The sequence below is a fragment of the Sycon ciliatum genome, chromosome 3 (genome assembly GCF_964019385.1).
Source record: "Sycon ciliatum chromosome 3, ocSycCili1.1, whole genome shotgun sequence".
NCBI classification, from domain to species: domain Eukaryota; kingdom Metazoa; phylum Porifera; class Calcarea; order Leucosolenida; family Sycettidae; genus Sycon; species Sycon ciliatum.
Genome location: NC_088645.1, coordinates 43,714,136 through 43,727,955, shown reverse-complemented (window position 1 = coordinate 43,727,955; position 13,820 = coordinate 43,714,136). Strand labels below are relative to the sequence as shown.

Sequence of the window (13,820 nt, the reverse complement as noted above, 5' to 3'; positions counted from 1 at the left end):
TTCCGGGGCGCCCAGCTGTGCAACACCTTACCCAGCAATATACGTGCCATCTCCACGCTCCGCCATTTCCGCGCCAGCATGGTCCCGCACACCCTTAGTACCTAGAGTACCAAACGTCCTGTTTGATGATCAGCTGGCTTAGTTTCTCTCCACCTCTATCCTTATTACATCCCTCCCCAATTTCATTAACTAGTGCTTTCTATCTGCATTCGCCACCTTTTCATTGGGCTGATCTGCCCGTTTGGTTTGCGAATTAGAATAAACACAACACAACACACACATACCGGTACAGATTATCTACATACATTTATCTAGCCCGTGTCCTCTATCAGTACCCGGGGACAGTACCAGGGGACAGTACCCGGGGACAGTACCAGGAGACAGTACCAGGGGGCAGTACCCGTGGACAGTACCAGGGGACAGTACCAGGAGACAGTACCCGGGGACAGTACCCGGGGACAGTCCCCGGGGACAGTACCAGGGGACAGTAGTAATAGTAGTAGTAGTATTCTTTTATTTTCCATCGGAAGCCTCAACAGTGATGAACACAACTCTTAAGAGGGCCGATAACAGAGTAGAGGTGTGTGGGGTGAGAAAAATAAGTACCGGGGGACAGTACCAGGGGGACAGTACCAGGGGGACAGTACCAGGGGACAGTACCAGGACAAGGTGGAGCAGAGACAGTGGTTAGATAGGCTAGATAGTGATTTTGGTTGAAAAAAATAGTTTGACAGAGATATGAAAACAAAGATTATCAACTTTCTGATAATAGAAAGAAAGTGAAAAGCAGTACAGTTTGCATACTGTAGTTATCATCAGTGATTGACTGTAGTTAGTAACCTACTACACTCACACACTCATATCCAGTGTGTACAGAGCAGTAGGAGTGTCTGATCCACCTACACTGAGTACCAGGGTACTGCCAAACAGTGTGAGTGATGGGGTGTAACGACTGTACTCTGGCATAGCTGGTAGTGGATAGACCTGACCAGATGAAATATCATGTACAACACACTCAGCAGAAGGAGTGTGGGGGCAAATAACCATGCAATGGTCAGACAGTGCGCATGCTGCACTAAACTTCAGCTTAACACCATCAGGTGGACTGGTGGACACCCACCTACCATCATGGTGTTTGAGAAAACAACCAGTAACACCACCAACTAAGTACAGTGAATCAGGGAATGGGACAAGTGATGCTTCGCTGCATGGTAGCGGCAATGAAGGCAATACTAGGCTAGTATTGGATGGTGAAGAAGAAGAGCTCCACTGCTGGCTAGCTAGAGAATAGGTACTAACATGATTGTACTCTGTTCCATAATGCCTGCCACCATATAGAGAAATAGCATCAGCACCTACATGTAGAGTACACCAGGCATGCTTACAGTGCGACGGGACGTCCGTAAGTTTGGTCCACTGACCACCATCACCACCACTGCGGCTGCCATCACCGTTATCTGGTGTGTCACAGTACTGCAGAATAGAGTACACCCGTGTGTTGGTGCTCTTGGTGTATGTGTTACAGTGCATGTACAGCATACCACCATGGGATGCCAGTGATGGGGCTAGCAGCTTACTGTATTCACTTGGTAGGTCAATACTGTGCCATGTCTGCAGGTCTGAAGTCTCCATCATCTTGGTGACGTCGGGACCATCATACCACACAGCAACCAGCTTTTCACTGTACGTGGCAAGCTGGGCATGTTTGCCATGCTGCTGTACCTTTGACTTGTTCCACTGCGTAATCAAAGAAAAACACATACCGAATAACACACAGGCACAAAACAGACATCAACACACGCCCACACCCACACCCACACCCACCCCCACCCCCCCCCCCCCCACACACACACACAAACACACACACACACACACACACACACTTGTACTTGTTGCTCATTGCCGAAACTGGTCACGTGGGTCTCCCCGGGAGAGGGGAGAGAGACTCAAAAGGAATCTTGGAAAGATGACTCAATTGGCTATTGAACCGCCCAACGGCCGACGCCCCCTGAAATCCCCAAAACTTTCGGTGGACTTGAAAATGATCCCACTTATGGGCTCACCACACCCCAGTAAGTGGGTGAGGACAAGGTGCAGAAAAAGGATTGACGGCATCAGGGTATCTGTCCCGGGATCCAACTGCAGTTACCCCTGCCCCCAGCGAAGGTAATACTTGCTACTAGTGTGGGTGGCCAAATCAGAGTGGATCTGATACAAGCTTCACTAGCACCATGATTACACAAGAGTTGATCTAGCCAGAAGCAGTCCATGGTTAACAGGTATGTGTACTTAGAAAGTATATGAACCCTGAAACCAACAAAGGTGGTAGGTACAACATTACACCTTCAAGCAGCCGAGCCTCTTGGCAACAGACCCAACACTATCCGGCATAAGTGTACCCACCAACCGAACTAGCTGTCACACATACATACACACACACACACACACACACACACACACACACACACACACACACACACACACACCACACGCGCACACATACACGCAAACTACTACTACTATGATACAGCTACCCTAAACGGGTCACGCCGCCCTCCACCCAAGCATGAGCACTATGAGGGGCAGTGGCAAATAAAGAGAATCAGCTAGCAGAACTGGCAAAACAGATGAAACAATGGAGCAGAACGGACGCCTGCTGTACTGTAACAACAACCTGACAGCTACAGTGACAACGACTGAAAATGAACAGGAAGGAAAAAAAATTCAAAATTTCACGTCACGAAAAAACACTGCACGCAAACACACACACACACACACACACACATACGGACACGTGCACCCCCCCCCCCCCCCCCCCTCTGGCCAAGTTGCTGACTCATCAGACATGACACGGCGTTTCCGAAATCGCTACTCCCGTAAAAGTGAAAACAAAATGGACTCATCCAATCTTACCTTTCTGTGTTTCTTGATGTTTTCAAACGGTCTTGGCGGTGGCGTGGTAGCTGCTGTAGCTTTAGCCTAAAAGCAGCGGAGATACACAATCATGCCAATGGTTGGTACTGCTGATTGATAGCGAAAACCAATTGCTACGGAGTGCCGTTCCAAAGAACCGTAGTAAATCAACTGGCAACGCTAACCTTTCGTTGTCCCCCAAGTAGAACTTAGTTACAGACAGTCTACGGTGTGAAAACAACAGAACATCCTACAGTATGTGACCAGTGTAATAATTCCTTGCCACATGAGAATGGGAATTTTGGAAGCGTCCGCGGAGAGGGAATTGCTGCAAACCGGGAAACGTTTGTGCCCGTATTAATTCACCATTTGTGACCAAAGACAAAATAGCATCTGCAGATGTTTGCTATTGGAGATCTCACATCCATCGCGAAAACCACAGAAAGTAATCCGGATCGCGAAGGCTTGCAGGTTTACAGTAGAAACTCAACCAGGTATTTTCATTATTTGAAATATTCTTACTAAGCCACACACAGAAAGTCATTTGTTTCGGGTAACCGGACCGACAGATGTTTTGAGCGTCGATCGTTTTTTTCTTGTTGTATACGTTCACGCATATGTGCGTATCATACGCGTATACACGTGTGTAAGCACACTTCTTCTATCCGCAGTGTGCCAGGCTCTTCCTTTCTGGCTCTGGCTATACTAGACATTTTGGTCCTTTGTTTCGAGTTAAGTTGATCGAGTCGGATTTGTTGCGGGTTGTTGCAGGTGCCAAGTCTAATGTTTTCGATGTCGACATGCTTTAGTTGAGAAACTTACGATTATGCCTGCCGTTTCCGTCACTATAGTTGACGGCTGTGGAACCGTTGTCAACACCTGCATTGTTAGAGTACGGACGGTTTGTACCCATAGTAATTTGTTGGGAACTCTTCATCCGGGGTGCGCCGCTCGCTTCAAAGCAGTGTTTGCTTCCTCCACCGAAAACGGGTCAAGCCGCCACGATGCTAACAAGAGCGATGATGATTGACTTCATTTGGAGTTCGGACGTCGAATCTTTTTCTTTACGAGCAACAGGAAGCTATAGTTCCTGGCCCGCAATGATCGCTGAGCGATGTGTTGATGCGCAACGTCTCGGAGCTCTGCCCTGCTCGGTGTCTGAGTCACAGCCAAGTTCTACTCTGTGTGTGACTAGTGTTTGACTGTTCGTGGCAGTCTAATTGAGCTGTTGATTGAGAATGCTATGTAGCAGCCCCATACAGTGCAGTAAAACCAGTCTTTAGTACACCCTGACATGTACATGTAGGCCTGCTTTGTCGACCACACATTTTTGTATCCGGGCTGTGTACTGTACACATGTGCATACCGTAGCCATGGCAATTATGGCTGCGTTCGTTTTTACCTACCTGGTAGAGTAGAGTAGAGTCACTCTACCGATAGAGGTACTTCCTCCGCGTCATCGAAATTGTCGCAGTTTGACTAGTGGCTTGTCACTTGTTACTGACAACTCCATAAGCTAAGCCATTCAAAACTTATTACACAGGATGATAGTCTGAAGACTAGAGTAACGTTCCAGGACAGTTGGACTGAGACTTTTCATGCAGAGATGAAGTCCTCGTCGTCGCTAATGTCAATGGACGCAAAAATATCGTTCCGAAATATTTCAAGGAAGGGTGAAAGTTGGTCGCGCCTCATCTCAAACGCTTTGACTTTCTCCACAGGACAAGAGCTGCTATGCTTGTCGTCTGCTAGCTCTGGGTGATTTCTACTTCACCACCAACGAAGCCTAGTAAGAATACACGATCGTTGCGAGGTCGGTTGATTACCGTCGGCGGAATCACCTCGATCTTGAAATGAACTTTTTTTTAGCCGTGGCATGCCTATTTATTTTAGCTGTGTGGTCACAGCTCATGCAGGTAAGTGTACTATCACGTCCAGCGCGCCCTCTTTTTCAGCATCACTGGTATACCATGGTACGGCACCTGCGCGTGCATCACTAGCACTACGTGTAGAGTCTACACTGCTCTTGCAGGTACAATCATGTACTGAGTGTCTCAGCCAGAGCGACAAATTTTATCGCTGTTGCAGGCTTTTAGTTTGCTGACCCCTCGATGTGTCTCCAAGTGCTGCCACTTGTTCCACGAAGTCATTCTCACCCCAGCTAAGGTAAAACAGTGATGAGGCTTGAGTGAATGGCCATAAGCACGAGAAATGTGCAGGCTGCAACGCCTGACTGATCTCAGCGAGTCGAAATTACCATCGCAATGAAAAACCAGCGAAGAAATGCGTCTAGTTCAAAAATTCCAGCTTCCAATAACAGAAAATAGAACTTTGCCGTCACCCTATACTGATGACTATCGCCTAGGTCCGATTCCTTGCCTCTGGTACGAGTGCTGGTGAGTATATACCCCGTTTTATATCAAAAGTCAAACTGCGACAATTTCGATGACGCGGAGGAAGTAGATGGTAGAGGTAAGTGCACAAACGTTGTTCTACCGGTTTTAGTAGTTTTTTTACTATATGTAGGTGAAATGTTTCTTTTCTGTATGGAGTTGTGTACAACTCCTTGATTTTGCCATACCTCTACCAACGTCTACCGACTTCTACCAACTTATTTCCTGGTAGAGCCGATAGAGGAAAGTAGAATCTCCCCTTTTGAGTAGAAAAAACAAACACCTCTACCCAAAGAAGTAGTTTCTACCAAAACCTGTAGATCAAAAACGAATGCCCCCTAGATCTGGCATGCATAAAAAGTAGCAGCAAAAAAAGCCGACCACCCGACCCGTACTTTTCGGGCCATGTTACCCGAAACAAAAGACATTTTTGGTACGACCCTATGCGATTCTCTGCATGGGCATCAATGCAATGCAAATATACACTGCCCGCAAGTCTGACAGCTGACAGGACTCCAATGGTCAAATCAGGGCATAGATTAGCGGCCGGAATATCGGACATTTTCCGGCCATTTTCGGCCACTGACTGGACGTTTTCAATTTCACCGGACATAGTGTCCGGTCAAAAAAGTAAAAAAAAGAGCAGCGACCTTTCGACCTTTTTATGCAGAGCTGGGCTTTCTTCGGAGCTTCGTGCCAAATGCGACTTGCATATCGTACAACTAACACGTACACCGTAGTCTCAGGCGTAGACTTCACTATATTTACTTGATCCGCCTGTAGCAACGCGTTGTTGCTACAGTCACACTTTCGACCGTTGGTGTCGACTTCGCACTTGAATCGATGGGTTGGACTGCTACTGCAGTACATGTACATGTAGTACTAAAAAAAAGAAGAAGAAGAAGAAACACCCTGAAAATGTGTTGTGGAAAATGTCCGGGCATGTCCGGACAGATTTCAAAACGGAAGGACATTGTCCGAGCTAAATGAAATCCTTCAGCTATGCCCTGAAAATGTATGGAGAAGTTGCAGGTTTTAGATATAAACGTGATCAACTGGAACAGGGTGGAAGGGCGCTCAGAAGCAAGTGCAGGCAGTCAAAAAAGGTGACAAATAAACAATGCTATGCTACACACCTGTCAATATGAGTACAATCATGAAAGTACAGTCATGTACATGTGTGTAGACGATTCCATACACCACCTGGCCCTAACGAACGCATTTTCTCGCACCGCTGGGTGGCCACCTAAACCAGGTTTTAACCCTTTATTGACAGACTGCACGAGTTTCGATCATATAATTATGATCGAAAGTCTGCAGGCGGTAAAATCTTCGTAACTCCATCGTTTCTTGAGCAAATTCCACAATCAAAGAGTCTACGTGGTAGCGGAAACTCCAAGCTGTCCAATGCAACAATCGCCGAAGAGTTACGATGTCGGACGCCAGAGATATCGCACGCCGGATTCTTACCTCGGCAAATTCAAATTTTGATCGATCATTTTTTTGGGGGAAAATCCCTTTTCGTGTGCTCTTTGAGCGACTGAGCACATGATAATGACGTAGCAGGCTGAAGTTTGAATCGTCTCAAACAGATTTGAGCGTTCTGCGATGACTGAGTCGAGTGGAATGGCATTGATGGGACGAATTTGCTTGCATATCAGGCTTGGAGACAACTTTGCTGTGTCACCGCGCCTGATTTGTAGTGGCTGGATAATGGAGCTTGGTACCTTGGCGTTGCTCTCCCCAAGAGCTTTCCAATGAGCCCTTGATTGTGAAAATCAAGTGAAGGACACCAAAGTTATGACATGGAAAAGTTGAAAATTGTACTGACATTTTGTAATTCTGGTGCATACTGTGCTACTAATCCGTCCATAAAGGGTTAAAGGGGAAGTGCACCGATTTTTCGAGTATGGTCCAGAAGAAAGACAATTTGATGTCGGTTCGAATGGCATATCTCTCGCTTCCATACGATAAGCCAAACTTGCCAAATCGCCAATTGTATACTCACGTTGCCATAGCGACCACCGCAGTGATGACGTACGAAAGGCTTAGCTCCACCACAGAGAAGGTCGATCACTGCAAAATTTGGTCATTTTCAATTGGTTTATTGTATTCACGAAGTGAAAGAAAGGCTGTGTTCAATGCTGTTAGTGCAGTGAATTGTTTGTTAGTAGTCCTCTCGGTTGTGTACTGGGACGTGACACCGACAGGAGAAAGCTGGAGTGCGGAGACACCAGCAGACAAGCGAAAATAGTGACGAACAAAATGCTGTAATCTTGGTTGGGACAAATCAGACGTTCAGCATTTCCCCCAACCAAGGACCATGCCGTTTGCTCTTTCCACTTCCTGAAGATGAATGTGATGCTTCCTGGCGACTCTGCTATCTCTCGTAACATCTTCTGAAGCCAGGTGAGACGACGGGTGGTGGAGATTGACGAATGAAATAATGTCGTAGGTTTGAAAGTTTGCTGAAAATGTCTCAGGAGAGATGGCGAATTCCAAGTATCTTGTCCTCGAGGAAACCATTTCCTAGGCGCAGTCAGCCTAGGGGAATGCATGAGAAGGGCGATAAATAGCTCACGACACTAACAGCATTGAACACAGCACTTCTTTCACATCGTGAATACAATAAGACAATTGAAAAATGACCAATTTCTGCAGTGATCGACCTTCTCTGTGGAGGAGCTAAGCCTTTCATACGTCATCACTGCTCTGGTCGCTATGGCAACGTGAGCATACAATTGGCGATTTGGCAAGTTTGGCTTATCGTATGGAAGCGAGAGATATGCCATTCGAACCGATATCAAATTGTCTTTCTTCTGGACCCTACTCGAAAAATCGATGCACTTCCCCTTTAAGAACCAATGTCTGTAACGACCAAATACCACCCGACATGGCAAAATTTCCGATTTCGCTCAAAGTTGGCTCCTTTTATCCCTGTGTGGACCTTGTTCGCCCACTATGATGGTTTGGTCCAGAGACCCTCCTCCGTTCCTTGGGTATTGGGCAAAATACAGAAATCGACTAAAATGCTCACTGAAACAAGGTACAAGAACGAGGGGCCAGCGCTGCTCACAATAACAGAGCGAAGCCAAACCAACTATGTTCGCACACTGATCCAAGTTGCATAGTAATGTTTAGCCATCCAACTTTCAAAATTCAATGATGCCATCTTCATTTGATCCGTCGATTCATAGTAGTAGAAGTAGAAGATTCTTTTTTTCGACCAGACGAGACCAGACGAGACCAGACGACGCTTGGGAACACCAGCAGAAACCGTTCACCATGAACAGCTCACCAGCAACACGCTAGAACAGCAAGTAGTTACACGCTACTCCTGACAAGCTTGTTTTGTTCCATAGGATAGTGGGAACTCACGAGAGGAGAACAGATGTTGAATGAAAAGGGTTGGATAAGAGAATACTACTTTATACAGAAGATTGAGATACTGGCACAAGGTGTTAACAGTCAACTAACACACATACATGACAAACCAACACAAACCGAATAGTGTAGAATGGAGGTTTTCCTGAACCCTGCCAGACACAACTAACAGAAGCGCTAATTCAGTCACAAAGAGAAAGAGAGGTAAACAATTAGGCTGCGCTATAAACCACGCGTCGATTTTGGAGTGGAATATATAGGATATTGTTTGTTGATGACAATGATGGACTAACTAATTGAAATAACTGACATGTATAGTATTGCACGGCGATCGTTTCGCTGTATTGTTCATGACGGGTCTTCAGGTGTGCATTCAGAACTCAGATGGTGAGCCAGGGGAAAATTTGTAACATGGGAAATTGTGGGCACAAGTTGTGCGATCGAGTCCACCAACTAAACCAGATTTTGAACAGCCAGACGTGCACAATCTAGCGCAAAACTGACAAGGAGTACTGAGATATTCCACGACATGAAAGTCAGCTTGAGCACTGCTCGGTAGTGCTAACCAATGACCTTCCCACTTGGAAGGTGCATGGATATTAGTGATAAGTACAGTACTGTAGGATACTGGCGTTCGGTTTGCTACAATTTGTCCTGGCGCAGCTTCCCATTGCTGGTAGCGACAGCAGCTTTCTTAGTGCCGACTCGTAGTGACTATTTTCACAACGCTGTGCAAAGAGGACCCAAGCCCTGTTTACAGGTCATGTGCGTACACATGGTACACGGGTTCACGAACCCTTCCATATCTGAAGCTGAAAAAAACATGCACTGCACTCGTACTTGAGAACTGCATGGATGCAAACAACTCCTTGATTGATCGTGCAACTGGCAAAACAATTCGCACCTTGGTGTCCGCCATGTAGTCCGCAGCAAAGCAAGCTCGTCGTGCACTACAAACTCGCACTGCAGCGCTACAGGAACACGAGAAACAGAACGAAAGCCAGTGCTGGATCCGAAAGAGGAACGCACTCGAAGTTTTCTTCGTACCAAGTTGGAGCGTCCAACACTGCTGTTGCTCTGCCACGTCTATCGCCAAGGACCTGCTATCAGAGACAAGGTTGTTCACGAAAGACTGCAGTGGACATCGTGTCGTTGCAGTTACGGAGTGAGGAGAACTTAGACCATCCTGATCACAGCACCAAATGTCGCATCCCTGTGCTCCGTGACCGGACCCAAAAATCACTACGAGGGGCGACTGAATAGACGTGTGGCCTCACGACAAGCCCAACACAACCCAGGGGCCAGCCAATATAGCTGGCTTGGTCCAAGTTCAACCCCACACGATCAACAGACAAAGATTGTCCCGCTCACCCACATCAGAGTAAAATGTGCGTATGAGGGTCACGTTGGGAAGCCCGCTCACCCAACGTGCCATTGCTCAGCGGCTTCTTATGGGTAGGTTCTGCGATATTCTATGCTCTGCTTGCGTGATACCCTTGACCGGGCGCGGTGACGGTTTTGGCTCTTGCGCCGCCCGTCTTGGCTCTGCGCTCTTCGCACTTAGCTCTGTTAGTATTGGCTCTTTGCACAAAGCACCGAGGCATCCTGGAAACCTGTAGAACGTCGTATCGATGTGGTTTTGCACAAAGCCTGGAGTCACATTTCCAGGAAGAGAAACACTTCCAGGAAATGTACAATGCGAGAACCTACCTGACCAGGTTCCGACGTTGGGTCACATGATGTGCCATGCCAAGAAGGCATGTCACCTACGTGGGAAAGCGTGTGTCGCTCAACCTACATGCTAAGCACGTGGGACAAGACACTGTCCGAACCACGTTGTATCAAAAGGGCATGGCAGCTCGGCACAGAGCTGCTCACTAGGTAGATCCTGCTGTCACAGGACTATAAGGCAGCAGTCGTCACAAACAGGGACGTGACAGATGAATGAAGTCGAAAATTCAAACAACAATTCCTGACGAAACTCACCTGACTCAATCGACATGTCCACAACACGTATGAAGCTCCGATGACAATGACCACCATCGATACAACAGCCGCTGAATTGTTTGTGTCTGCAGCTACCGAAGGTTCAGCCTGAAAACAACACAGACACAGTGTCTCTGAAAATAGGGAACTAATTCGAAGTAGTATTTGTAATTGGTAGCCAAACCCAGTACTGAGGATTTCCAGGCATTCCCAGAGCCACCATTGACCAACTACTTCCTCAAAAAGGTGCGAAAGTGAAAACTAGGCGTGCGAAAGGCGTCTATGTGTGTTTAAGCCAGTCTTCATACAGGTCTATACCCCACTACAGCCAGTCTTCATACAGGTCTATACTCCACTACAGCCAGTCTTCATACAGGTCTATACTCCACTACAGCCAGTCTTCATACAGGTCTATACCCCACTACAGCCAGTCTTCATACAGGTCTATACTCCACTACAGCCAGTCTTCATACAGGTCTATACTCCACTACAGCCAGTCTTCATACAGGTCTATACTCCACTGCAGCCAATCTTCATACAGGTCTATACTCCACTACAGCCAATCTTCATACAGGTCTATACTCCACTACAGCCAATCTTCATACAGGTCTATACTCCACTACAGCCAATCTTCATACAGGTCTATACTCCACTACAGCCAGTCTTCATACAGGTCTATACTCCACTACAGCCAGTCTTCATACAGGTCTCAGGCGCGTGGACCGCGTGGTTTTCTTCGAGCCCGGAAACCACCTTTTTGCGGCCATCGATATTTTTGCTGCATGCGCAATGCGCGTGCCCTGTCACAGTGTGCGTAGATGCACTTTTCGTGCGCATGTGAAAGGCAGGGAACGTCTAGTGCACGTGCCCACCGCTACTGCTGAGTACAAGTCATCAGGCACAGCCACTAGTCTACAGTACAGGCACAGCCACTAGTCTACAGTACTGGCGCTAGTGACATGTCCACTCACGCGCGATGCAAATAATTTTTTGCTGGACTCGACTACACTGTATACAGTGTACTTGACATGTGCTTGTGCAATTCAAGGACATCAAAGACAAAGCGCGGACAGTAGGCATGTCGCATATGTCCAAAGTGGAAACAAGTGCTTTCATCTTGGTTTTGAAGTGGGTGCTTTGGTCTTGGACTTGAGTACGAGCGGCTGTCTGTTTTGTTAGTAAAATTACTGTTCAGGTTTGTGGTTTTGAGGACAAAGGCAATGTGTTTTCAGCAGAAGACTTTGTCCGCTCTCTGGGGGGAAAAACCAGCAGCGTCGCACCCGGAACGACATGAAGTTTCTGACGGAGAGTCGGATTCTTCCGCCACCGGTACCGGCATTGCTGAAGGCGGCAGCCAAGTTGAAGTTTCACAATAGAGGACGAAACTGCTGACGAGCCCGCTGAAAAAAGATTCACTTTTGGTGAGGTGGGGGCTGACAGTCACAATGAGCCAGACAGTGACATGGATTGACCTGCTTCTTTGACTCACTTACTAGCAAGAGTGTCTGAATCTTCCTTCACTACTTCGAACTACTTGTATAACGTCGGCTAGCCTATTCATTTATCCTGTGTCAGGAAAATGCCTTTGTACCACATTTGTTTTGATGGCTCGGTGGGACTGGCAGCCAAAACGTTTAAAGCTTTCTTTTAGTGTGTATTACCAGGGGGTCGGATTCATCAGTAATACTAGGGGGTCGTATACGACTCCCTGGTATTACTGATGAATCTGCAGGTCGCTTATTGCTAAATGTCGGACACACAGATACACAGATACACCCACACACACACACACACACACACACACACACACACACACACACACACAAACACACACACATACACACAAACACAAACACACACACAAACACACACACACATACTCACACACTCACACAGAAGACAGAATCAAAATACAGAATCAAAAGGAACATGGAGAGACTCAACATGAAACAAGACAATACCTTTTCGGTTGGCTTGGTCTTTGAATTCTGACTTGGTGTCCCACCCGAGGCGGATTCAGATGAGCTTGCAACTGTAGTAGCTTTAGCCTACAAACAGCAGAGACATATGATGAAGTAAATTTCTGTACCAGCAATCGTTAGAGATAGCGAAAAACAGTGTTTGTATACCTAGTCCCAGCATAACACAAATCCACTGGGACATGCTGCAGCTAATATGGTCTAGTCTACACTAGATGGCCGTGGCTGCAAACATAGTTATCTTTCTATTTCGGTGAGAGCCCAGAAAAGTGCAACCGACCTCTACAAATACAAACAAACACATATGTACCAGCCCGCCTACTGAAAGAGGCAACCAGTTCACTTGCGCCGTCCCTAGTAACCCTTTTTAACATCTCCTTCAAACGTTGCACTATTCCGCAAGAGTGGAGGGACGCAACAGTCACCCCCACAAGATGGGCAGCAAAGCTGAGCCCTCCAACTATCGACCGATATCGCTGCTCAGCGTGACGTCAAAAATGCAAGAGAGGATAGTTGCTGACCGGATCTCCAAGCACATCCAACCTCACCTCCCCAACGGCCAATCCCCGTGGCTGCAATTCCTTTTCTCTTATTGGCCACAGGCCATCGTGAGATTAATAGATTTCAAACACACACACACACACACACACACACAGACACACACACACACACACACACACACAAACACACACACACAGACACACACACACATACACACACACACACACAAACACAATTTTACTTAAACTGATACTTGTATGGATTCGTGGTAACTGCCAACACTGGTGGTCACATGGGTCTCTGTGGGAGAAGAGAGCGAGAATCAATAGGAACATGGACACCTAAAACTAAGCAAGACAATACCTTTTTCTTTGACTTCGTCTTTGAATTCTGACTTGGTGTCCCATCCGAGGCGGATTGAGATGAGCTTGCAACTGTAGTAGCTTTGTCCTATAAACAGCAGAGACAAATGATCAAGTAAATTTCTGTACCAGCCAAATCGTAAGAGATAGCGAAAACCAGTGTTTGTGTACCTAGTTCCAGCATAACACAAATCCAGTGGAACATGCTGCAGCTAATATGGCCTAGTCTACACTAGACGGCCGTGGCTGCAAAAACAGTTATCCTTCTATTTTAGTGAGAGACCAGAAAAGTGCAACCGACG

At 46.9% G+C, this 13,820-nt stretch overlaps 1 protein-coding gene across 1 annotated transcript; it reads right to left on the bottom strand.

Annotated features, from left to right (window-relative positions):
* Positions 1–687: 687 nt before the first annotated feature.
* Positions 688–10,792, bottom strand: LOC135812308 (uncharacterized). The gene is made up of 3 exons (XM_065325687.1): positions 10,677–10,792; positions 2,914–2,979; positions 688–1,737 (listed from the first exon to the last, which is right to left on the bottom strand). Exons 1-3 carry the CDS (start codon positions 10,731–10,733, stop codon positions 850–852), a joined length of 1,011 nt encoding a protein of 336 aa, XP_065181759.1. The 5' UTR covers positions 10,734–10,792; the 3' UTR covers positions 688–849.
* Between the last annotated feature and the right edge of the window lie 3,028 nt (positions 10,793–13,820).